Source organism: Odontesthes bonariensis, chromosome 23 (genome assembly GCF_027942865.1).
Source record: "Odontesthes bonariensis isolate fOdoBon6 chromosome 23, fOdoBon6.hap1, whole genome shotgun sequence".
In the NCBI taxonomy this organism is placed as follows: domain Eukaryota; kingdom Metazoa; phylum Chordata; class Actinopteri; order Atheriniformes; family Atherinopsidae; genus Odontesthes; species Odontesthes bonariensis.
The window spans coordinates 1,653,872-1,681,528 of record NC_134528.1 but is presented as its reverse complement, the minus strand read 5'-3'; the positions used below and the strand labels follow the sequence as shown (position 1 = coordinate 1,681,528).

Below are 27,657 nucleotides of genomic sequence, written 5' to 3'. Positions count from 1 at the left end.
AGATGGATGGATGGATGGATGGATGGATGGATAGATAGATAGATAGATAGATAGATAGATAGATAGATAGATAGATAGATAGATGGATGGATAGATAGATGGATGGATGGATGGATGGATGGATGGATGGATGGATGGATGGATGGATGGATGGATGGATAGATGGATGGATGGATAGATGGATGGATGGATGGATGGATGGATGGATAGATAGATAGATAGATAGATAGATAGATAGATAGATGGATGGATGGATGGATGGATGGATGGATGGATGGATGGATGGATGGATAGATAGATGATAGATAGATGGATGGATAGATGGACGGATAGATAGACAGATAGACAGACAGACAGATAGATAGATAGATAGATAGATAGATAGATAGATAGATAGATAGATAGATAGTTTACCGTAATACTGACAGTCAAGTCAAGAAAAATAAAATAATAAAATAAAAATAAAAAGCAGCCCTCTTACAGAAATACCTCAAAAATGCAAAAACATGGAAATATGCCTGAAATTCTTGTAAAATCGTCTCCAGTTTTTAATGAAACATCCTTTTTTTCTATTTGAAGTGCATCTTAATCTAAATTTGCAGTCTGCCAGCAGACCCGGTGACACTCATCTTGTCATCAGGGACCATAAAGTACCCGTCAGTGCCCAGGTTGCCTCTTTAGTTGTTTGGCATGATCACAGAAGTGGTCAGATCCTCCGACTCGACACAAAAGGTGGAAAAGAAAGAGAATACGCTCTTTCTCGTCTTATCTGGCGCTCAGCAGAAGTTTTTCCCTGCGCTGTGCATCACGTAAGAATCAGAATAAAAACACACGTGACCGACGGGCCCGCTGAGCCTGAAAATAGCCCCGGAGCCTGGCCCCGGAGCCTGGCCCCGGAGCCTGGCCCCGGAGCCTGGCCCCGGAGCCTGGCCCCGGAGCCTGGCCCCGGAGCCTGGCCCCGGAGCCTGGCCCCGGAGCCTGGCCCCGTCACAGCTGCTGGGGACAGCTGGAGGTTATCAGGCCACAGCAGTGGGCTCGGTCATAAATCACTGCAGAGCGTGGCATCAATAGCGAGCAGCCCGGGCTGCTCTAATGAAGACGGGTGAAACATGAGCTCAGATCTGAGGGAATCCACTCCGAAGGATCCGGGCCTGCATCAGCAGGAAAACTCACAACCCTCATGTATGAGCCATAAAAAAGGGTTTGTTGGACGTTAATGGAGATGAGCATGGCGGGATTGTTCGGGTTTGTTGGGTTGATGGCGTGGCCTTCAGTCTTTCAGTTCCTGTGTTACGTTCACTTGATTTATCTGACCATGATTTTTACTTTGGGTTCTGTTCTGTTTGAGTTCTGGTGTTTTGTTTGAGTTTTATTCTCCGTGTTAGATTGTGTTACATCTAGGGCTGGGCGAGTTTACTCGTTATTATCGCGTTAACGCATTGATTATTTAACGCTGACAAATATCTTTTTGTGCAGTAACGCAGGTTTTATTCTTTATTTTATTCTGTAAAAGTCTGCTGCTCACAGGCTTTTATTTTGTAAAAGTCTGTTGCTCACAGGCTTTTATTTTGTAAAAGTCTGTTGCTCACAGGCTTTTATTTTGTAAAAGTCTGTTGCTCACAGGCTTTTATTTTGTAAAAGTCTGTTGCTCACAGGCTTTTATTCTGTAAAAGTCTGCTGCTCACAGGCTTTTATTTTGTAAAAGTCTGTTGCTCACAGGCTTTTATTCTGTAAAAGTCTGCTGCTCACAGGCTTTTATTTTGTAAAAGTCTGCTGCTCACAGGCTTTTATTTTGTAAAAGTCTGTTGCTCACAGGCTTTTATTCTGTAAAAGTCTGTTGCTCACAGGCTTTTATTCTGTAAAAGTCTGTTGCTCACAGGCTTTTATTCTGTAAAAGTCTGTTGCTCACAGGCTTTTATTCTGTAAAAGTCTGCTGCTCACAGGCTTTTATTTTGTAAAAGTCTGCTGCTGTCTGCTGTGGAACAGGAAAAGAAAGTAATCGGCGGATCCACCAAACATGGAGAAGGGTACGGAACTTTTACTCGGCCATTTTCATGTTAAAGTTCTTCCAGACGGCGGAGTCGACAGAACCAAAGTCATCTGTAAACTCTGCCAAGTTGAATTGTCTTCTCAGCGTAGTAGTTCCAGTCTAAAATATCACTTAAAGGCAAAACACACAACTGATAGCAGCAAGTCATTCAAGGAAACAGACAGTGGAGCGAGGCTTCTACATAAAAACTACAGAAAGATGCTGATGTTAAAAGTGTGTTTGCACAACAAATGTTATGGCACTTTCATTCATATGGCAGCACATTTAGAATAAAGCTAAATGCTAAAAGCTATACGCTACTTTTGGATTCATTTTAGGATTTTGCGTACAAATGAGATTAATTAGATTAAACATGTTAATCGTAGCCCAGCCCTCCTGCACATCATTACATTTCCAAACACTTCCCGTCCAACCTGTTTGTTGCCGTGTTGCCGGCTGTAATCGATGAATGAACATGACAGTAGTTGTCGGGGAACGATCAGCCGTGTGGATCGATCGATCCGACCTCAGGCGGCTGCAGCGAGGTCATCGGAGGAGACTGAATTAGCCACCAGCGCTGTAACATCAGAGCAACTTAAAGGGACACTATGTAATAAATTAAGTCATTTATTAGCTCAAATCAACATATTCATTCATAAGTTAGTTCTCATTGGTGTAAAATGATCTCTGTCAAAAATCTCACGTATCCTCCTGAGTGAAGAATAACTTGTCTGTATCTACATAGAGCAGGTAAGCTCTATGGAGGCTGCCATGTCCTTCCGCTCTATGAAAAATGACGAAGTGCCGAGAGGGACATAAAGCACTTCGAATCGCGATTTCCCCAACGCCAGGCCTACAAGCAGAAATGACGTCATTGTGACGTCATTTCCGCCAAATGGCTTATTACAGCCGCTAATGCTAAATAGATTTTATTCCTTGGCACATATGTCTTTGTGTTCATTAGCTTTCTTTTTGTAAGTGCATCATCTTCTTCTTTTTATTATTATTCCTATGCTCCCCCTGGATATCTTCTTTTTGGCGTTATGCTCACATTTGTAAACTGTTATTTTGTTGATTTACTAATAAAGTTTAAAAAAAAAAAATGCTAAATAGATTTTATCTGGTAAATTATCCCACTAATAATGCATTGATTGTTACCAAACTTCTGCCGTAGTACACATAGGCTCTTAGCTCACAAAACGAGGCATTAGAAAGTTTGTAAGTTTACCGGGAGTTTATTTACCGCTGCTAATGCTCCTATTGCTAACACAGGCTAATGCTAACGCTGCGTCAACGTCACTTCTGGTAACTCCCGGAATATGACTAATTCACGGCCATTATAGAATCTGTGACTAATTGCATTGCTTGCACACCAAAGGAGATGTTATGTTATCTGACATGTTATCTGTCATCTGTATTCATAGTGTTGTTGTATGTGTGTTATGTAATCCTTTGTACTGTGTGTCTTGATTTCTTTTTGTTTGTATGGACCTTGAGTCTGAAGCTATAGCTTCTTGAATCTTGACACATTCCGCTTGCCGTAGTTCAAGAAGTTGCAGCGCACATTTGAAAACGTGAGGCGCTAGAGAGCAAATTCATTCAACTTTGCAAAATAAAATTGCACCACTAGATGGGGGAAGAAATTACAAAGTGTCCCTTTAAGATAAAAAGCCTCTTCACATCACATCCTGTCAGGAGTAAAGAGCTCTAATAAGTTTATTTAAACGGAGCCGAGTCTCTGGAAACAGTCTCACAACGTCTTTGTATCTCACATATTAAATGTGTTTATTGGAATATTTGTTGAACATTACATAACGTTACGTGTGGCAGCTGCCTGTTGGTGGCAGGAAGTAAACTGGCCGGGGTTTGGTGTTCCAGGTAAATGCTTCCCCAGGGGTCTGACCACCGCTTAAAGGTTCCGGGAGAGACCTTCGGATAAGAGAGCGTGGATGGTTCTGTTTGCAGGAAACACCAGATTTTCATCGCCTAAATATGCTGAAAAATGGAAACTCGGCCGGCTTCAGCGTGAAACGATCCGCCGGAGGAACACAGAAAACCAGCCGTCGATGTGCTCAGAGATGCTAAACAGATTAATCAGCAACTAAAGGAAGCAAAACTCAGTTAAACAACCAAGAGGGAAGTTCTTACAAAATAAAACAGGAAGTAAGACCAAAGAAGGAAAAAACTGATTGGAATACAACGAGTTGGATTCTAATTGGACTTTATCTTTGAAGATGACATTTGTTTTCATTCGGCAGTTTATAAAATAACTGAATTGAATTGGATGACGATCATGAAAACTTTTGGATGATTTAAAGCCGTGTTCCACGACTTATTTGAAGTTGTGACTTAGTTTATTATTAGTTTGACTTATTTTATTATCCTCTGTTCACATAAATCACTTTGCTACAGATGTAGTTAAACTTTGAGATATCGTCGGTCTTTCCTACATTTCCTATTTTCCAAGTTGCATTGTGGACACAATATAAAATGAATAAAATCTCACAATAAATTCAGAGACTGCTACTTAAAACAATAAATTCCCAATATAATAAATCAGAAGGATACAGAGGAAACAGCTTCATGGTTACTGTAATATTTATTAACTTACAACAGCTGCATCTCATCTTGTTGTAATGCACATTAATTCTGCTCATAACAGTATGAGTGTGCGACCTGGTGAGTTTTTAACTCAACACTTTAAGCTGTAAAATATTTCAGCGGTCCTGGAACCACCTCCCGTCTTCTTTAACATAATCAGAGATGAACGGTGATATTTAAAGCTGCAGGATTCAAGGTTCAAGGTCAACGAAATAGTTCTTTCTTTGGGTTACGTTAAAGTCCTGAAATCCCGCTCTTACGTGAGAGCTCGGATAAATATCTATCGCATAAATGAAGACACAAAAACAGGTTTCATTTTCAAAACCTTCAGAAATCTGATAAAAGAAAGAGATCTAAACGCAGTCTGGACTTCGGCTCTCTGTTCTCGTGACTGATTGTTGGAGATGATTTAAGATAAACAGGATTACACGTGCACATTCGTACAATTCTTCATAAACAACACACCATATGTACAATTATTAAATACCAGATGCTGATTTTACATCGGAACTTATTATCGTAATTAAAAACATTCACAACATGCACATTAACTGGCAGAATTAAACTTAACACAATCATCTTTGTAATTGAATGCGATTGTTTTCTTAACCGAGTTGTCCCATTGCCAAAGAGAGTAAAAAAATTATATTATAGACTGAATATTGAGTCCAGACATTCTGTTTTACAGCCCTTCATCTGTGTGTTTGGGTCCAGCTGAGAGCTCAAAGCTCACAGTCAGCGAATGGTGACCGTGCAAAGTTTTTGTCCCGAGCCAAAGCTTCAGCTTTCACTTCTAAATTCGTCTCTTTGCTGTCTGATACCCGCCGGCACATCAGTCAATAGGAGGTTTATCTGGATGACCCGACATTCACCCCGGCGTGTCGGGCCCGGGGGGGGGTTCCTCTCAGAGCCAGCTTAGGGAACCACAAATAACAGCAAACATAGGCTACAATCAGAAAGTGAGAAGACGTTATTTTTGAGCGGGTGCAGAGAGCTGAAGCGTGTTCACCACTGGGCCGTCCTAGTTAAACCATGACCCTGCATCAGAAGAGAGAAACATTTGTGTTAATTTACAGGCAACAGAAAATAGATGTTGGTCTCTTGATCTAAAATATAAATACAATTTTTTTTTTAAATCTCAGAGGGCTTAAAATGTGTTTAAATACAGTTTAAATTATTTCTCATTTTGAACAGGAGCCCTCCTCTGCTCCAACATAGACCCCCCTTTTTTTTAAATTTGTTTTAAAAGCCATGTATTTATTTTTATAAAATAGACAAAAAAATACTTGTTCTAAGATGACAACAAAAGAAACTGTCATTCGTGTTTAGATAAGTACCAAAATATGGCTAAAAATTCCAATCTGAGTAGCTAATCATGCTTACTAGTTAGCATGATTGCTAACATTGTTAACATTATTATCAACTAGTTAGCATGATTGCTAACATTATTAACATTATTATCAACTAGTTAGCATGATTGCTAACATTGTTTACATTGTTATCAACTAGTTAGCATGATTGCTAACATTATTAACATTATTATCAACTAGTTAGCATGATTGCTAACATTGTTAACATTATTATCAACTAGTTAGCATGATTGCTAACATTGTTAACATTATTATCAACTAGTTAGCATGATAGTTGATTGTATGCTAGCTAGTTGGCTTCTGTGACTCACTCTAAATCTATTTTAGCTATTTTGCAAACTTAAATGTTTCTTAATGGTTTAAGAAAGGGAAAAAATGGATTTTAAATTTGATTTAAAATACATGTGTTTATTTTTATTTTTATTATTATTGTATTATTGTTGTTGTTTTCTTTTGTTTATTTATTTTAGAGTGTCTGGGCCACATGGGTGGTGGTATGTTTGATGTTTTGTATTAGGGTGATTTGTCTTGTTGTTATCTGTCTATAGTTGAGACAGATATGTGTACATATATCTTGAGTCCTGCTATTTTGTTATTAATGGGATGTTTGTTGTTTGAATAGAAAAATCAATAAAAAACACTTTGATTATAATTATAAATACAGTTTAAATTGGGTGGCTCCTTTCTCCCATTTCATTTATTACTTTGCTTTTACTTTAGAGTTTAACATAGGTACGTCCAACTTTTATTCAAAAAATATTTATATACAAAAGTATTTCTTAAAATCAAAATATGTAGAGCGTTCCTGGAGAGTAGTTATCAAAAAGATGAGGCTAAACATAATTAAGTTTCTGTAGAATGCTATGCTATGTTAGCTGGTATATGGTGTTACAACATCTGCTAATGTTGGTCAAAAAAGAAGGGTCTTTTCAATCCATAAGTAGCTGATGACAAATGATGATAAATGAGAAGTTAATTAGCACAAATATCAAAAGCTACAATTTATTTGTAGTTAATTGCAAAAAAGAAAAGGAAAAAAGTACAAAATGTAAGTTGGTATCTAGATTAGCAGCTAATTGTGCTAACGCCATTCAATAACTGTTTTCAGCCCAAAGTACTGCTAAATATCCACTATAATCTATGTAAGTTAGTAGTTACATGATATATTTAGCTGAAAAAAATGATATATTACAAATATAAACAAAAATTTAATTGAATTTTTAGATATGGATGTAGAAAAAAAATATGTAATTTTTGTTAGTCAGTTAATGGTTGTAAGTGTTGTATGTTAACAGTCAAATTACTTTTAAATAATTAACTATGCTAAGGAAATTTAAAAATGTGTAGTTAAATGCAAACTTTGGATTTTGTAATTCACAAACTACAGAAATATTTGAGCTATTTTTGGAAGCTAAAATGTTTCCTAATTGTTATTCACCAGCTACATGTATAGTTTACCTGCCCCTAGACAAAAAAAATACTTGTTCTAAGATGACAACAAAAGAAACTGCCATTCATGTTTAGATAAGTACCAAAATATGGCTAAATATATTTAGTCTTTTTTGTTAGTATAGTTAAATTTCCAATCTGAGTAGCTAATCATGCTTACTAGTTAGCATGATTGCTAACATTGTTTACATTGTTATCAACTAGTTAGCATGATTGCTAACTAGTTGATTGCTTGCTAGCTAGTTGGCTTCTGTGACTCGCTGTAAATCTATTTGAGCTATTTTTGCAAACTTAAATGTTTCCTAATGGTTTAAGAAAGGGAAAAAAGAGAATCAGGCCAGTGAAATCACATTTATTTACTTGCATTTTTGTAGTAACTAGCTCAGCAGCTTATAAGAAATAACAAGCCCAACAACTGATATCTGTTGGTTGACAGATTATTTTTCTTTTATAAGACAAGACTGTTCCCTAAAATAAAATATTTGTATTTATAAAATTCTGCTATTTCTGAATGATTGTGATAGCTTGAATCATCCTTATTTTAAATAAAGAGAAGTGTATTGTGGTGCAACAATTAAATCTTTATTAGTATTGATGTTATAAATAATAAACTATATAATAAATAATAATAAATAAAATAATAATAAATTCATTTGAATTACTTTAACCATTACAATGCCCGTCAACAGTCCATTGTTGCAGTGAGGAATTAGCTTTCCTCTACAAATGAGATGGCTACAGACATTTAGAGCCACTTTAAAAGCCTTTAAAGGCCAAAGAGTCTTGTTTTATTTAAGAAAATCAAAGTTTCAGATGGAAAATGAGAACAGAGAACCACAGAGAACATCAATAAAAATAAAAAAATGACCCATTTCATCAACATTGTTTCTTGCATATTATCAAAATAAATGATATAAGAGTACGAAAAGCACTGAGTCCCACACGAGTATTGCACAGAGCAGGTATAAGATACACAGCCGTGAAAGAGTGAACACCACAGAGTAAGAAAAAAAAGAAACTCCAGACAAAGAAGTGATTCATAGTAAACCAGAAGAAGAAGTTGCTATGGATACAGCAGGAGCTGAGAGGCCAACATGCTCAGAGGCGGGGAATAGAAAAGCATCTGGAGTCAAGCGAGCGATAACAAGCAGCATGGGGGGGGGGCGTCAGGGGGGTGGACCTACGCTGGGCTGCGGTGTGCGCGCGGCGTTCCCGGCCTGGTGGGGCGCTGAGGGGGTGCTGCTCCCGCTGTTGGCCGCAGAGCCGGCAGAGGCTCTGGGAATGATCATGTCGCAGGCCTGGGCCGGGGCATGCTGTGGGAGTTAGATCAGAGGCATCACAAACACATTCACAGAGCCGGGGGTGGGGGGCTCGTCTGTGGAGGATTAACTTAGTGTGCACAGCGTCGCGGCCCGTTTAGTTTGAGCTTTATTCCTCATTCTGTTTTACTTTGGAGTCCTTAGTCTCGTCCCCTGGACTCATTCACACAGTGGCGGCTCCTGACATTTTCTTTAGGTAGTGTAATTTCCCCCCGTTATGTCCATAAGTACCATAAAAGTCCACAGAACTGAGGTATACTTGTCTAGGTAGTAAGACCATTTCCCTAACTTGTTTGTGCCTATAAATTCAGATATTAGATATACATTTTAGGCAATATCTCTTTTGTCCACCAATTGGCAACACTGAACTAGTTAAAAGTGTCAATTCTATGAAATAAGTAAACACATAAGCTCTTAATGATAAGATTCATTCTAAAGAATGTAATTAAAATGACAGCATATAAATCCAAGTCAAGTGTTTATTGAAGTTTTGGAAAATATGACTTAGAAAAGCGTAACCAATTGTCAAACATGGTTAAGTGCAGCTTACTTATGTGAGATTTCAACTAGTTAGCTTGCTTGCTAACTAGCTGTTTGCATGCTAGCTAGTTGGCTTCTGTGACTCACTCTAAATCTATTTGAGCTATTTTTGCAAACCTAAATGTTTCCTAATGGTTTAAGAAAGGGAAAAAAGAGAATCAGGCCAGTGAAAACCACATTTATTTACCTGCATTTACCAGACCTTCGCTCGGGTCCTTGGGACCATGAACCATGACTTAAAATTCAGAATTCTGGTGATTTTTTTTCTCTTACAACTGACAACTTTCTTAATTGTTAGTCACCAGCTACATGTATAGTTTACCTGCCGCTAGACAAAAAAAAAAGAAACTGCCATTCATGTTTAGATAAGTACCAAAATATGGCTAAATATATTTAGTCATTTTTGTTAGTAAAGTTAAATTTCCAATCTGAGTAGCTAATCATGCTTACTAGTTAGCACGATTGCTAACATGATTGCTAACATTATCAACAGGGCTCTCAAGTTTTCAAGTTTGCTTGGAGTGAGATTCGGGCGGGGCAGCGGCCGGGCCGTGTGCGTGGGGGGGTTTCTTTCGGGTTTTTTTGGGGGGGGGGGTCCCTTGCAGTATCCCATCGCCATAAACTAGCTACTTAAAGAACAAAGAAATTGTTTTATTTATACCAAAATCACAAATCTTCACTTTTACACTAAATTCTGCTATATTTTAAATAAATTGTTTTAGGTATGCAAAGTCTTAACAAACAAAAAAACAGACAAATTAAATTAAGAAAAACAAACATAACCCCAAATGGGCCCCTTGAGCAGTCCCTCTCTGTGTGTGTTTGTTTATGAGTGTTGTTGTCAGTGTTTGTGGCAGATGTTGATGCTTGATGACTGATATTGGGGGCTCCCATTTAAAGCACTGTGGCTCAGTGTCAGCCATTTTCACAGTCATGATGGATGACAGAGTTCCATTCAGAAACAAAGTGTTCCTGCTCTTGGTTTTATTGAGCCCCACCATGGAAAAAACCCTCTCTGCATCAGCATTTCAGTGCGGCAGAACTAATACCAGTTTGGCAATTGTAGATGGCCTTATTGGGAATCTGTTCATACCAGTCACCTTTGAAAAAAATTAACCACGGAAGCCTAATTACACTCCTACATATTTTTCATCCGTGTGTGCTGAATATTTAGGCCTACTACTCCAACGAACACTTTAATCGGCAGGTATTGGTCTTTTACAAGGAGTAGGAAAACTATAGTAACTAATAAAAGATTAAAATAAATGAAGATATGACCTGCTGATGATCCTGACGGTTCTCTTCCACCTCCAGCTCGTCTACAACTTCTGCAGCATTCAGAGCATAATAGGTTATGTCCGCTGTGCATTCATGGAACGCGTGCTTTCAGCTGAAAGCTATTTCACACCCGGCAACAAGAAATTCTGTTTTCTGATTGGCTGAGAAATTCTATTTTGTGATTTGCCGATGGGTTGCTAAATCAAGACAGCTGTACAGAGCTATAGTTCTGAGCTGTACGAGCGCACAGTAACCTGCCATTGACTCGTTTATAGTATCGGCCATTAGAATTTCTGTGCAACGAAGTTGATCATTTCTCAGCGTGAGAAATGGCATGTGTGGCGTGTGAGCGTGTGAACTTGTTGAAATGCGTGTGTCTCACGCTCATTGCGTGAGACTTGAGAGCCCTGATTATCAACTAGTTAGCATGATTGCTAACATGATTGCTAACATTTTTAACATTATTATCAACTAGTTAGCTTGATTGGTAATTAGTTGATTGCATGCTAGCTAGTTGGCTTCTGTGACTCACTCTCAATCTATTTGAGCTATTTTTGCAAACTTAAATGTTTCCTAATGGTTTAAGAAAGAGAAAAAAGCGAATCAGGCCAGTGAAAATCACATTTATTTACTTGCATTTTTGTAGTAGCTAGCTCACCTACGTATCTATGTTTATGTTTGCTGAAGAAGCCACAAAGACGGCATCAAAATCCCCCCAAAAACGCGACCGAGAAGCCAAACATTGTGGCGCGGTATCTCAGCTCCTCGGGTGCTTTGGGGCAGTTTTAGGGCCGAGAATGTGCACAACAAAGGTGGGTGTACTTCAAAACAAGTCAGATCGCATCGTTTTAAGGTTCACAAACTTCTCTGGTGGTGCTTTAACCCGTAGGAGTCTGTGCCCGTCCCGGCGTCACATGTTTTATTGACTTTTCAGCAACTGAATCATCATTTTTTACATCATCTTTCTGTGTAAAAGAAGTCTGTTGTGTGCGCGCTGGGTTTTGAGATTAACCAAGCTCGTAATTAACTATGCTAAGGAAATTTAAAAATGTGTAGTTAAATGCAAACTTTGGATTTTGTAATTCACAAACTACAGAAATATTTGAGCTATTTTTGGAAGCTAAAATGTTTCCTAATTGTTAGTCACCAGCTACATGTATAGTTTACCTGCCCCTAGACAAAAAAATACTTGTTCTAAGATGACAACAAAAGAAACTGCCATTCATGTTTAGATAAGTACCAAAATATGGCTAAATATATTTAGTCTTTTTTGTTAGTAAAGTTAAATTTACAGTCTGAGTAGCTAATCGTGCTTACTATTAGCATGATTGCTAACATGATTGCTAACATTGTTAACATTATTATCAACTAGTTAGCATGATTGCAAACATTGTTAAAATTATTATCAACTAGTTAGGTATCTCAGCTCCTCGGGTGCTCTGGGGCAGTTTTAGGGCCGAGAATGTGCATAACAAAGGTGGGTGTACATCAAAACAAGTCAGATCGCATAGTTTTAAGGTTCACAAACTTCTCTGGTGGTGCTTTAACCCATAGGAGGACAGGGCACACGTTTTATTGATTTTTCAGCAACAGAAATCATTTTTTACATCATCTTTCTGTGTAAAAGACGTCTGTTGTGTGTGCGCTGGGTTTTGAGATTAACCAAGCTTGTAATCGGTCTGCAGAGTTGAACGTGACACTCATTTGTTTTTCTGGTAAATCTATTACTGAATAATGCCTAAAAAACTGGACAAAGGTTCCTCATTTTCATAATAATTTGCCTACATGTGGAAAAGTCTGCTCGTGTGTTGTAAAGCTTGAGCTTTGATGACACATTCAAATGTGCGTGTCTGTAGAAGCTTTATACTCACATTTCCCAGCTGTTTGCTGATGAGAGCCAGCTCAGTGGGCTGGTACACGGCGCTGCGCTGCTGACCGGTGTAACCGCTGTACGGAGACACGGGCTTGGATGCTGCGATGGACACAGAAAAAAAACAGCAAATGTCACTCTTATCCCTGCAGGATGTCTTTACAACTCTTATGTTTGGCTGTTTATCAGCTTTTTTTTTATCTCTCGGATGACCACAATCTTTCACTATCTAATGACAAATAACGCTCCCCCAGCTTGAACCGCTGCCACACCTTGGTCTCCGTGGCAACGATGTAAAAACAGAGCGTGATGTTTCAGGGGGGAATCGGAGGCGTGAGGTGCAGCAGTTAGACATTAACAGGAGGGATTCATCACCTCAGCTACCAGAGACACAGGCTGACTGTTGGTGAAAATGTTGCTGCTCCTTGTTAAATTATACCAACATGAATCAAGAATTCAATTTAGAGTCGTCCTTTTTTTATCCAACCAATGAACAACAGCTGCTGCCTCTAGGGCGGCGCCATTCTGGGATCAATTGTTAAACAAATCATCCTATAAATAAAGAAAAGGCTCAAAAATAGAGATGCACCGATTAAAAAAGCCGGTTTTATATCCAATCGGACCGACCGGTCACTCTCGCAATTTCCGGTTTTCGCTAGGGATGGGAATTGGTAAGATTTTTACGATTCCAATTCCATTTTCGATTCTGCGTAACGATTCGGTTCTTGTTGAGAACCGGTTCCCAGTGTTTTCAATTCCTCAGAATCGTTTGGCGATTTTGCAAACGATTCCCTTATCGATTCCAGTGGGCGCGAATGATGTCACCACGCAGCGTTGCGTGGCGAGTCCGGCGCAGCCAGCAGCCAACAGTAAACATGGCGCCCAAGCGGTACAAACGCTGGAAAGTTTGGTTACACATCTCTAAAAAAGACGACAACAGGGCAACTTGCAAAGTGAATATTTCACCAAAGGGAGGAAATACTACCAACATGCAATAACTATGAATGAATGTCGCGTTTTCGATCCGCTCCGGACTAACGTTGGTGAATCTGAACCCAGCAACGTTAGCAACGTTAGCAACGTTAGCATGTCCTCGGCTAACACTGCAGGTAACTAACTAACAAACACTGCCTATCATGTTAGCTCCATTTGCCTGATTGTAAAAGCTGCTGTTAGTAACGGTTAAGGTTAAATGAATGCCTTCTCAGGCATTACATTTAGATGAAATCATGAGAGACAGAGCCTGACTGGCTCAGAGCCAGAGGCTGGTGGTACTACCCCCAGTTCACCTCTACCTCCAGCTTCTCCTTTCACCAGAGCAGGAAGAGTTCAATTACCCAGGCCAGGATAGACCAATGTGGACCTCACCGTTGTTGGGTTTGTGAGGTCATGACTCGTGTTACTTCTAAACTAAACAAAGTTGATGCTAATCGACCGCTTTGTTGTCCTTTTTCTCCAAATGAGAATCAATAAGGGAACCGACAAAGAACCGAATCGTTAAGCAGAATCGAAAATGGAATTGGAATCGTAAAAATCTTATCAGTTCCCATCCCTACCCATCACCATCACCATCAAACAGATCTGAGTGGTCACGCCCCAGCGCGCCTGTGAGGACTCGGGTTTTGTTCGTCAGCGTATCAGATTCTGTGGGCTCATCAAACAGGCAGGAAACAACCTTCAGAGGACGTTTTCTGCCTGTTATTAGCCTGTTATTCTGCTCTGTGAGCCCCGATAAGCAGAGAATGTGGAGAGAAAGCCTTCATGGAGGCAGACCAAGGTGTGGCCGGCGGGTGGTTAACTGTGTGTGCTTTAACTTTCCTCTGGTTTCAGTTTGCTCACCAACAGAAACCCTTTCAGTCCACTAACCGGGCAAATATTTGCTTTACAGGAAACAGAGATAACACTTCCAGCCTGATGAAAATGAGGCGATTTGCATAGCCTGATGTAATGTTGTCCATGTTCTCTCTGAGAAAAAAGAAGGACGGGACATTTCAGACAGAAATACGTGGAACAAAAGGCCTCCCATCATTTAAAAGCTTAGAAACCGTCAGCTGAATGAACTGAGGAGTGATGGCATCAGGAGTTCATTCTGTTCATGCACCCTCAGATAAAACGTCAACAGTTCCTCCTTCAATCATTTATAGAAATAAACGACTCCAACACTTTGTCCGTGGGCTCATTTCTTTCCGTTTTTACCTTTTTATATGCCAAAAACAACCATTTTAAATGTCATAATGTCAAAATCAGCGTTTTTTTTTCTCCTTTTCCGTGTCAGATGTAAATGTTTGAGCGACAAAGTGTCACATTTTGATGAATAAGCTTCTGTAAGGTGCATTTTAAGACCTAACCGAGGTGTTTTACCAGCATAAACACGGCACTTTCATTAGCAGGGAGCGAAAGAAGTCAAAGAAAAGACCAAAAAAATGAATAAAAACAAGGTCAACACCAGCAGTGTCAGGGGTGGAAACATAACGGGGGATATATGCAGTTTCCTGAGGTAAAGCATTAAAACCAAACATCTTAAGCAAACATAAGAATGTGGCGAGTTGAGAAGGAGATTACATTGAAAATTTATCCGATAATAAGTGACTTCAGCCAACTATTTAACCCAATAAACATGGACAGAAGACGAGCTATAGGCTCAAAAATAAAACATTTCAAAGATCCTTACCCTGTGGCTTTAACTGGACAGCACATAGGTGGACTGTGGTGTGTTGTTTGGATGTTTTATGGATGTTTTTCTGCCTTTTCTGCCATGTTTATGGACCCTTTTGGGTCATTGGAACCCTTCTCTGTGAGTCCAACATACTTTTTAAATGATCTTTGGGTTTAATCGTCGTGACTCTGGATTCAGACGGCCTCTCCAGTGCAGAGTATAGATTACTATTAACCCGACCTGTGTCAGAATCCAGTTACATTAGCTGAACCATAAAAAAAACACATTTCAAGAGGAGAAAACTCAAGAAAGTGGCCGTTACTGGTTGTTAGTAAAGAGACTTTTGAATTAAAGTCTTTACTCTGGCTTCCAGTCAGTCACAGAATAGATTTTAAAAGCCTGCTGATGGTTTACAATCTGTGATCTGTTCAGAGAATATAAAGCCAGCAGAGCTCTTAGATCCAAGGACTCAGGTCAGCTGGTCCAGTCCAGAGTCCAGACTAAACATGGAGAAGCAGCATTTAGCTGTTATGCTGCAAACAAGTGGAACAAACTGCCAGTGGAGATTAAACTTTCACCAAATGGAGACATTTTTAAAACCAGGTTAAAGACATTTCTGTTCTCATGTGTCTATGCATGAAATATCTTTGAACTTATCTAGACTGCTAACTGTTTTTAAATTCATTTAAATGATTTGATTTGTTTCTCTTTATATTCTTTTATGTATTTTTAATGCTCCTTCCACTCCCTGCTGCGATGCTTTTATTTTATGTGAAGCACTTTGAATTGTTCTGGACATGATTAGATTAGATTGTACTTTATTTATCCCACTTCACTTGTCACAGCAGCAACAACAGACATGAAACAAGAAATTAAAAAAGATAAAACTTTTTTTTTTAAAGAGAAAAAGCAAGTACTAAAAAGTAAGAAAAAAAAAAGTAAGTACTAAAAAGTAAAATGACCTAGTATAAATAATATTGCACATTGTGAAGTTGAAATTAATAAAATATAAATAATACGGGTATACTACTAATAATAATATAATAATAATAATATATAATGTAATATATGATATGATATATATAATATAATATAATATAATATAATATAATATAATATAATATAATATAATATAATATATAATATAATAATATAATAAGTGTAATAATAAAACGGGTAATGAAATGTGCTATACAAATAAATCTGATCAGATCAGATCAGATTAGATTTAATTTAATTTGATCTGATCTGATCTGATCTGATGTGATCTGATGTGATCTGATCTGATGTGATCTGATGTGATCTGATGTGATCTGATGTGATCTGATCTGATGTGATGTGATCTGATGTGATCTGATGTGATCTGATGTGATGTGATCTGATCTGATGTGATTTGATCTGATCTGATCTGATGTGATGTGATCTGATGTGATCTGATCTGATCTGATGTGATCTGATCTGATGTGATCTGATGTGATCTGATCTGATCTGATGTGATGTGATCTGATGTGATCTGATGTGATCTGATGTGATGTGATCTGATCTGATGTGATCTGATCTGATGTGATCTGATGTGATCTGATGTGATCTGATGTGATGTGATCTGATGTGATCTGATGTGATCTGATGTGATGTGATCTGATCTGATGTGATCTGATGTGATCTGATGTGATCTGATGTGATCTGATGTGATGTGATCTGATCTGATGTGATCTGATCTGATGTGATCTGATCTGATGTGATCTGATGTGATCTGATCTGATGTGATCTGATGTGATCTGATGTGATCTGATGTGATGTGATCTGATCTGATGTGATCTGATGTGATCTGATGTGATCTGATCTGATCTGATGTGATCTGATCTGATGTGATCTGATGTGATCTGATGTGATCTGATCTGATGTGATCTGATGTGATCTGATGTGATCTGATGTGATCTGATCTGATCTGATGTGATCTGATGTGATCTGATGTGATCTGATGTGATGTGATCTGATCTGATGTGATGTGATCTGATCTGATGTGATGTGATGTGATCTGATCTGATCTGATCTGATGTGATCTGATGTGATCTGATGTGATCTGATCTGATCTGATGTGATCTGATGTGATCTGATCTGATGTGATCTGATCTGATCTGATGTGATCTGATGTGATCTGATGTGATCTGATGTGATCTGATCTGATCTGATGTGATCTGATGTGATCTGATGTGATCTGATGTGATCTGATCTGATTTGATCTGATCTGATCTGATCTGATCTGATGTGATCTGATCTGATGTGATGTGATCTGATCTGATCTGATGTGATGTGATGTGATCTGATCTGATCTGATGTGATCTGATGTGATCTGATGTGATCTGATCTGATGTGATGTGATCTGATCTGATCTGATGTGATCTGATCTGATGTGATCTGATGTGATCTGATCTGATGTGATGTGATCTGATCTGATCTGATCTGATCTGATGTGATCTGATCTGATGTGATCTGATGTGATCTGATGTGATGTGATCTGATTTGATCTGATCTGATCTGATGTGATCTGATCTGATGTGATCTGATGTGATGTGATCTGATCTGATGTGATCTGATCTGATGTGATCTGATGTGATCTGATCTGATGTGATCTGATCTGATGTGATCTGATCTGATGTGATCTGATCTGATCTGATGTGATCTGATGTGATCTGATGTGATCTGATCTGATTTGATCTGATCTGATCTGATGTGATCTGATGTGATCTGATGTGATCTGATCTGATTTGATCTGATCTGATCTGATCTGATCTGATCTGATCTGATGTGATCTGATCTGATGTGATCTGATCTGATCTGATGTGATCTGATCTGATCTGATGTGATCTGATGTGATCTGATCTGATGTGATGTGATCTGATCTGATCTGATGTGATCTGATCTGATCTGATCTGATGTGATCTGATCTGATGTGATGTGATCTGATCTGATGTGATCTGATGTGATCTGATGTGATCTGATCTGATCTGATGTGATCTGATGTGATCTGATCTGATTTGATCTGATCTGATCTGATCTGATGTGATCTGATCTGATGTGATGTGATGTGATGTGATGTGATCTGATCTGATCTGATGTGATGTGATGTGATCTGATCTGATGTGATCTGATCTGATCTGATCTGATCTGATCTGATGTGATGTGATCTGATCTGATGTGATGTGATGTGATCTGATGTGATCTGATGTGATCTGATCTGATTTGATCTGATCTGATGTGATCTGATGTGATCTGATCTGATCTGATCTGATGTGATCTGATGTGATGTGATCTGATCTGATCTGATGTGATCTGATCTGATCTGATCTGATGTGATCTGATCTGATCTGATGTGATCTGATCTGATCTGATCTGATGTGATCTGATCTGATCTGATCTGATCTGATGTGATGTGATCTGATCTGATGTGATCTGATCTGATGTGATGTGATCTGATGTGATCTGATCTGATTTGATCTGATCTGATCTGATGTGATCTGATGTGATCTGATCTGATCTGATCTGATGTGATCTGATGTGATCTGATCTGATCTGATCTGATGTGATGTGATCTGATCTGATGTGATGTGATCTGATCTGATGTGATCTGATGTGATGTGATCTGATCTGATCTGATCTGATGTGATCTGATGTGATCTGATCTGATCTGATCTGATCTGATGTGATGTGATCTGATCTGATCTGATCTGATTTGATCTGATCTGATCTGATGTGATCTGATGTGATCTGATCTGATGTGATCTGATGTGATGTGATCTGATCTGATGTGATCTGATCTGATGTGATCTGATGTGATCTGATCTGATGTGATCTGATCTGATCTGATCTGATCTGATCTGATGTGATGTGATCTGATCTGATCTGATGTGATCTGATGTGATCTGATGTGATCTGATCTGATTTGATCTGATCTGATGTGATCTGATGTGATCTGATGTGATCTGATCTGATTTGATCTGATCTGATCTGATCTGATCTGATGTGATCTGATCTGATGTGATCTGATCTGATCTGATGTGATCTGATGTGATCTGATCTGATGTGATGTGATCTGATCTGATCTGATCTGATGTGATCTGATCTGATGTGATCTGATCTGATGTGATGTGATCTGATCTGATCTGATGTGATCTGATGTGATCTGATCTGATCTGATGTGATCTGATGTGATCTGATCTGATTTGATCTGATCTGATCTGATCTGATCTGATGTGATCTGATCTGATCTGATGTGATGTGATGTGATCTGATGTGATGTGATCTGATCTGATCTGATGTGATGTGATGTGATCTGATCTGATGTGATCTGATCTGATCTGATCTGATCTGATCTGATGTGATGTGATGTGATGTGATCTGATCTGATGTGATGTGATCTGATGTGATCTGATCTGATTTGATCTGATCTGATCTGATGTGATCTGATGTGATCTGATCTGATCTGATCTGATGTGATCTGATGTGATGTGATCTGATCTGATCTGATGTGATCTGATCTGATCTGATGTGATCTGATCTGATCTGATGTGATCTGATCTGATCTGATGTGATCTGATCTGATCTGATCTGATGTGATGTGATCTGATCTGATGTGATCTGATGTGATGTGATCTGATGTGATCTGATGTGATCTGATCTGATTTGATCTGATCTGATCTGATGTGATCTGATGTGATCTGATCTGATCTGATCTGATGTGATCTGATGTGATCTGATGTGATCTGATCTGATGTGATCTGATGTGATGTGATCTGATCTGATCTGATCTGATGTGATCTGATGTGATCTGATCTGATCTGATCTGATCTGATGTGATGTGATGAAGCATTCTGGGAGGTAACGTACCTTGGCTGGGCTCGTCCATGGAAAACGCTTTGTTCTCCATGAACATGTTCTGGGAGCTCTGCTCCTTCAGGATCGTCTCGTATCCGACTCGGTTCGCGTACGCCTCCTCGTCGTCGTCCGGTCGCTGCTCGCAGTCGCTGCTCATGAAGCAGAACTGAGGAATAATGTAGAGGATGAGGAAGAGCCAGCCGTTTGCCACCAAGGCGATGGCCAGGGTGGGATCGTCCCACGTCGGACCCCCGGTCCGCTTATTACCGTAGACGTACATGACGACCCACGCCACCCAGATCCCCACCGACAGCAGGCTCGTGATGAGAATCAGAGCGCCTTCCTTCTTCCACTGCGCGTGTTTGCCCGCCATGACGCTCAGACTGGCCACCGCCACGGTCAGGATCAGCGCCATCACGTAGATCAGCGCCATCACAAAGTCCTGGTTGGCGATGTTGCACGGCGTCGCCGTCGCTCTTCCGCTTTCGGCCGAGGCGTTGAGCGGCGCCAGGGGGTGGCGCACCACGGTAATGATCAGCCACTCCGTGTTGATGACCACCTCCACCAGCCACAGCGCCAACGCGCCCAGACACAGGCCCCAACGCCGGGGCTCGCTGCCCCCCCTCGCCAAGACGTTGAGCCTCACGGACTCCATCAGGTGGCAGGCGAAGCAGCCGCCGAACAGCACGCCGAAGAGGAAGCGCCGCGAGGCGCAGGTGGCGAAGTCCTTCCCCACCACGAAGGCGAAGGAGAGGCCGAGGAGGCCGGCGGTGAACAGCAGGAAGCCCACCTGCAGGGCCAGCGGGCGCTTGCTGCTGGCGCCGTTCATGAAGGGCAGGCTGGCCAGCAGCGAGACGAACAGCACGAAGGAGAGGACGATGCCCGCCGCCGCCACGCCCTCCACCGCCACGCCCCACACCGCGCCGAGGTCGCACAGGTTGTAGTAGAGCGAGTCCACGTTCGGGCCGCAGCCCTGAGGGGTCCCGTTGGTGGCCATGGCGACTGGAATCAGCTGTTCTTGGACTCTGAGTGCGTCCGTTCAGACGGAGAAACGGGGAGCGACTGACAAAGATCTGATGAGAGGGAGATATGAAGAAAGAGTCAGAATACGTCAGCAAAGATTCCTCAGATTACTGTGGCGACGCCCGGCCGTGCAAATATTCCACCTTCATGAGTCAATACACACTCAGATAAATACATAATGTCATGATATTTATCTGGAAATGATGTAAGAAGCAAAGCTACCAGAGGAAAGTTGAAGTATGCATGAAATCTGCACGATATCTGGACTGTTGCTGGTTTTTAATGATTTTATTTGTTTCTCTTTATATTCTTTTAATCATTTTAATTACTTTGTTTCTCTTTATATTCTTTTAATCATTTTAATGATTTTATTTGTTTCTCTTTATATTCTTTTAATCATTTTATTTGTTTCTCTTTATATTCTTTTAATCATTTTAATTACTTTGTTTCTCTTTATATTCTTTTAATCATTTTAATGATTTTATTTGTTTCTCTTTATATTCTTTTAATCATTTTAATTATTTTATTTGTTTCTCTTTATATTCTTTTAATCATTTTAATTATTTTATTTGTTTCTCTTTATATTCTTTTAATCATTTTAATTATTTTATTTGTTTCTCTTTATATTCTTTTAATCATTTTAATTATTTTATTTGTTTCTCTTTATATTCTTTTAATCATTTTAATTACTTTATTTGTTTCTCTTTATATTCTTTAATGTATTTTTAATGCTTCTTCCACTCCCTGCTGCAATGCTTTTATTTCATGTGAAGCACTTTGAACTGTTTGTACATGAAATGTGCTATACACATCAATTTGATTTGAATTGAAGTTGAACTGGAAGGTTTCCCCTTCTCTGACGTTAATAATTAACAGGATTTATCACAAATATCACAGAAAATTCACAGATCGATGAGCTGAAAGTGCAATGAACCTAAAATCAGAGGCCGGTGCCTCTATCAAACAACATAAAGACATAAAGCATGCGTCCAGATCTCCGTCAGATCCGGTTACACCAAACCGAATCCATACTCAGCCACAGCAAAGATGTCAGCCTTTCTTCTTCTTCTTCTGCTCATGCACGGCTGGTTTGAGCACCCAAACTAAAAATATCTGACTTAAAACATTTCAGGACTGGGACAACGAGACCTCAAGGACCAGCCACTTCACTGCATTACTGACGTTTCTAATCCCTCAAGGCACAAAAAACAAGGCCGACTTTCCACGGCACGATGGGGAAAAGTAGGATTTTCCACATATTTAACGTACCTCAGCAGTCGGCCACGTAAAGCTGAGAGAGATAAGACCAAGGACGCAGAGGACAACCTGAAACTGCAGCAGCAGCAAGTCAAATAAAACTAAAATAATCCCAAACAATGAGGATTATTTGGGAGCTTTCACACCAAACGGTTATTTTCAGTGTGGAGGAAACTGGATCAATTAAGCAGTTGTTTGTCGTGTTTGAATAAAGTTCAGCGAGATGCAAATCAAACGGGATCAGAGCATCAAAAACACGAACCACTGTGTGGACTTTGAGTTGTGAAATCAGGCTTAGAGCAAATATTGAAACAGTGAAAGACTAAAGTCAACCTGCAGGCTCCAGGTTAAGGATGTTATTGTACAGAAACCTGCAAATATGTTCTGTAACAAACCAGTTAGAGACACATTATTACAAATATTTAGGCAAATTTTGTAGTTTTACCAACATTTCTGTGTGAAATATTGAACAATTGTAGTAAAACAGACACGGTTACAATAAGTTTAAGCCTCACAGAGACAGGCAGGAATGGGTTTAAAGTTCCACTTTTCACTATTAAAGGCTGCAGCTCGGGTTCATTTAAACTAGGGCTGGGCGAGTTAACTTGTTATTATCGCGTTAACTTGTTAATTATTAAACGCCGATAAATATTTTATCGCGCATTAACTCAGTATTTATTATTGTAAAAGTCTGTTGCTCACAGGCTTTTATTTTGTAAAAGTCTGTTTCTCACAGGCTTTTATTTTGTAAAAGTCTGTTGCTCACAGGCTTTTATTTTGTAAAAGTCTGCTGCTCACAGGCTTTTATTTTGTAAAAGTCTGTTTCTCACAGGCTTTTATTTTGTAAAAGTCTGTTGCTCACAGGCTTTTATTCTGTAAAAGTCTGTTGCTCACAGGCTTTTATTTTGTAAAAGTCTGCTGCTGTCTGCTGTGGAACAGGAAAAGAAAGTAATCGGCGGATCCACCAAACATGGAGAAGGGTACGGAACTTTTACTCGGCCATTTTCATGTTAAAGTTCTTCCAGACGGCGGAGTCGACAGAACCAAAGTCATCTGTAAACACTGCCAAGTTGAATTGTCTTCTCAGCGTAGTAGTTCCAGTCTAAAATATCACTTAAAGGCAAAACACACAACTGATAGCAGCAAGTCATTCAAGGAAACAGACAGTGGAGCGAGGCTTCTACATAAAAACTACAGAAAGATGCTGATGTTAAAAGTGTGTTTGCACAACAAATGTTATGGCACTTTCATTTATATGGCAGCACATTTAAAATAAAGCTAAATGCTAAAAGCTATACGCTACTTTTGGATTCATTTCTGGATTCTGCGTACAAATGAGATTAATCGTGATTAATCAGGGAAATCATGTGATTAATTAGATTAAACATTTTAATCGTTGCCCAGCCCTAGTTTAAACAAAATACTTTTTTTCACACCATAAAGAACTATTGAACATACGGGGGGAAAAAAAGCTAAATTTAGCTCCATTTCAACCACACGTGTCCTTAAACCTCAGCCTTTCCCAGCCGCTTTATTTCTATCGCAGGAACAATTAAGTTCCAGGTTACATGATTTCATATCAGCTGGACCCTCCAGGGTTTTATTTCCACCTTTTGTGGCTTTACGTTTGAGCCGTTTCATGTTTATTCTCATAAAACTTTAAGTTGTACAACAGAAATAGTTGTTCCTATTTAAAAAATAATTCAAACGGCAGTAAAAGACACTGAAACGATCTTTAAGCAGCTCGAAAAGGTTTTTACGTTCCAGGTGTTGTGGGTCAAAGTGTGCACGCTACTTTCCTCTGCTTCTTTAAAATCCCTGTGAGTAATCAGCAGTAATTACCGCGTCTTTTATGAGTCCCTTATCTCAAAGGAAGCCTGTATTTGACACTGATTTATTGGCCCAGTCTCCCACTGTCGTCATCCACCCAACCCTCACAGCACTCAGCCTGACGTCACAGCTGGGACAGCTGAGGCCTCAAAATGGTTCGGAAAGGACTGTGGCAACACATGTTGCCTGGCAACAATAAATCACCTGTAGACAAATACAGATCAGTTTCCCATCTGGTGTCTTTCTGCAGCATTTAGCCTTAGTTTGGAGCAGGAAAACAAGTTTATACGCTCTGGGAAGCCATTTCTGTCAGGAAATAAAGAAAAAAGATAACACTTTAAAATTAAATCTCTAGGAGGAGTTTGATAAAATGCGAGGTGTGGGAAAAAAAGACGTTTCCAACCACCAGCAGGTGGCGCTATAGGTGGATGTCACTATGGTAATATGTGTGCGTTCAGGCTGGGTCCAGCATTCACCGTATGGAGTTTGGGACAGATTGGATAATATATGTGGGAGTTATAAGCGACTTAATTTTTTGTGGCGAGTGATGGCGAGTCATCGAACTTTGACGCGTCGCCACGGCCACGCCCTTTAAGTTTTGAAAAAGTTTCCCCATGAATCTTTCCCCCCATGTCTTAAGAGTAACCTGGCCAAGTTTGAAGCTTGTAGCATTAAATCTGTAGGAGGGGTTCGATCATATGCAAGGCGTGGAATCGGTCAAAAATGGCACCAAAACGCACTTTCCATCCAAAATGGCCGCCTTCCTGTGGACGTGGGACCATGGCGGCATGAGACTTTTTTGTGCATCTGGGCATGATGAATGAGTGTACCGACTTTCATTGTCCCACGCGAAACTAAGCCCAATGCGGGGACCATTTTTAAGCATCATAGGGGGCGCTACAGAGCCAATGAGCGACTCCCAAAAATATAAAGTTTAGATTCTTTCTTGTCGTCGACTGGCAGGTGGCGCTCGCAAAATTTCAAGAGTTTTCGAGCACCTTTGCAAAGAATAAGAAGAAACCTTACAGATAGGGACCCTAATAATAATATAGCTTTTAGTTGATCTGGTCCATAACAGGTCCTAAAATGTGTTTTAAAACTGAGACAAAACGCAGAAGCAGTCTGTGAAAAACTAAGTACACCCCTACTACTTCCATTCACACGATGCCAAGGAGGAAAGCATGTCAGCATGTTAAAGGTTAAAGGTCACCCCAAGGTCAGAAACGCAAGAGCTACATCTCAGACTCTGCAGGCCCCAGTTAGCATGTTAAAGGTTAAAGGTCACCCCAAGGTCAGAAACCCAAAGAGCTACATCTCAGACTCTGCGGGCCTCAGTCAGCATGTTAAAGGTTAAAGGTCACCCCAAGGTCAGAAACTCAAGAGCTACATCTCAGACTCTGCAGGCCTCAGTTAGCATGTTAAAGGTTAAAGGTCACCCCAAGGTCAGAAACTCAAGAGCTACATCTCAGACTCTGCGGGCCCCAGTTAGCATGTTAAAGGTTAAAGGTCACCCCATTTCTAACTGCTGCTACCAGCTGCTGGATCAGGGGTTCACTTAGTTTCTAACTGCTGCTACCAGCTGCTGGATCAGGGGTTCACTTAGTTTCTCACTTAATTTTTTTAAATATAATATAATATATAATAATATCTATATATATATATATATATATATATATATATATATATATATATATATATATATATAACAATAATAATAATAATAATATATAATAATTATTAGTATTATTATATAATAATAATTATATAATAATAATAACATTTATAATATATAATAATATAATAAAAAATTTAATATAATATAAATCATGAATATTCTTTTTAAATTCTCTAAATATATTCAAGTAAATAAACATTTAAACTCTTTAGTTCAGCAGAACTTGACGTTATAAGATCCAAACTTCTACAATAAAATGTTATTTTATCATCTTTTACAACATTTACAACATCTTTTCCATATTTTTGTCTTTTCACTGATCATTTTTGCCCTCTCGCTGAAGCAGATTTCTCTCTAAATGAGCAGAAAAACACACCAAACCTTCCGGCGGAGCTCCGGGAAGTGTAGGCGGAGGATGGCGCGGACCCACCTGGATGTTTTCAGCCGACTTCCCCCTCGCTCCTCGCGGATCTTCACCTGAGACGCACGCACAGTCGGGACAGAAATCCTCCGCAGCGGGGCAACAAAAATCCCGCAAAGAGCCGCAGCGGACTGATACAGACCAAAGTTTATGAATCCCTTTTCCTCCCTCCGCACCCCTCCCGCTCCGTGGCACACAGCCCTGCTTTCTGTCCTCTGAGGACTTTAATATCCGGGAAACCAACGTGTCCCAACTGCACAATTAGCACCAGTTTCTACCTCCCGAAGCCCCGAAGTTTCCCGGAGAAATCTCCTCTTTTTGTGTGTGTTTGGAGGGAAACGTGTCCGGTGAGTTTTTAAACATACTCCTCCACTTATTTCCGGCTCTGTTACCAAAACAGATGTTTATTTTAATATTTAAATAATGATATAGGGAAACAGGGGACCAATCACAGCTCAGCTGGGGTTCGTTTAAAGCAGGGATGGGCAACTTCCATGACCAGGGCCGGCCCAAGCCTTTATGGGGCCTTAAGCAGAATTTCATTTGGGGCCCCCCTACCATCACCTCAGCTCCAGATGCCTCATTATTCCATAGGCTACACTGTTCTGTGTGTAACGGACCCACAATCATTAGCATTATCTGTAATCATCTTACAGTATACAGGTGTCATTCTTGTTTTTAACCTTAAAGGGATAGCAAACTCATAAATATGGTTTAATTAACTTCTACATAAAGAGTGATGTATAAGTATGGCTCATTAATTTAACTATTTGAAAGTAACATCAGCAGGCTGGAGACTGCATTTATAGTAAACACGTTAAATAGTTTCATTTCTTTCAGATGTGCAATGGTGTGCAAAATGTTCAAAATCCAAATACAAAATAGAATCAAATGACATTCACATTATCTTACAGAAAAATAAAGTTGTAATCAAAATTAAATACTTAAATAATAAATAATAATAGTAAAATAATTAATACAATACTTAAATAATTTTGCCCAACGGTGGCAGCAGCCAACAGGAGGCATAAATTAACCTAATATTAGTATTTTGTCAAAATATATATATTTTTTTCTGGTGTAATACAATTTCGTTTAAATTATTCAATGTTTTTTTAATTTCATGTATATATTTACTTTTTTATCACAACGTCTCGGTGCTCTCTGGGGCCCCCTGGTGGCGTGGGGGCCCTAAGCGACCGCGTAGTTGGCAAATGCCTTGGGCCGGCTCTGATTGGAGGGCCACATGACCCGCGCACTTCGAATAATTGGACATGAAAGACGCTACAAATGATTCTCAATAAGAACACATTTTATATGAATTTATATCTGTATGTTTATTGCACCAACGTACAACTGTTTTCTGCATATAAATGCATTTTAACACGTCCTTAATAAGCAACACAGACAAAACATTTTCTTAGAAAAAAGTGCAAAAAAGGAATTTGAACTCGTTCATAACAA

General features: G+C 39.5%; 1 protein-coding gene across 3 annotated transcripts; it reads right to left on the bottom strand.

The window, feature by feature from the left end:
- Positions 1 to 4,609: 4,609 nt before the first annotated feature.
- Positions 4,610 to 26,577, bottom strand: gprc5c (G protein-coupled receptor, class C, group 5, member C). 3 transcript variants are annotated; one of them, XM_075457943.1, is made up of 5 exons: positions 26,149 to 26,577; positions 20,000 to 21,060; positions 12,458 to 12,558; positions 8,634 to 8,762; positions 4,610 to 5,668 (listed from the first exon to the last, which is right to left on the bottom strand). In XM_075457943.1, the coding sequence occupies exons 2-5, from the start codon at positions 20,982 to 20,984 to the stop codon at positions 5,636 to 5,638; spliced, it is 1,248 nt and encodes a 415-aa protein (XP_075314058.1). In that variant the 5' UTR covers positions 20,985 to 21,060; positions 26,149 to 26,577; the 3' UTR covers positions 4,610 to 5,635. The 3 variants fall into 3 exon arrangements, with proteins under 3 accessions (XP_075314058.1, XP_075314057.1, XP_075314056.1); XM_075457942.1 differs by having other exon boundaries at positions 26,154 to 26,577; XM_075457941.1 differs by having other exon boundaries at positions 26,203 to 26,577.
- Positions 26,578 to 27,657: the final 1,080 nt, after the last annotated feature.

What these genes read in the sequence shown, in the direction of transcription:
- gprc5c (XM_075457943.1), bottom strand. Translation starts at nt 20,984, where the DNA reads ATGGCCACCAACGGGACCCCTCAGGGCTGCGGCCCGAACGTGGACTCG. An exon ending in CATGGACGAGCCCAGCCAAG is followed by an intron (nt 12,559 to 19,999) that starts GTACGTTACCTC and finishes TGTCCATCGCAG; the next exon opens with CATCCAAGCCCGTGTCTCCG. An exon ending in TCAGCAAACAGCTGGGAAAT is followed by an intron (nt 8,763 to 12,457) that starts GTGAGTATAAAG and finishes TAACTCCCACAG; the next exon opens with CATGCCCCGGCCCAGGCCTG.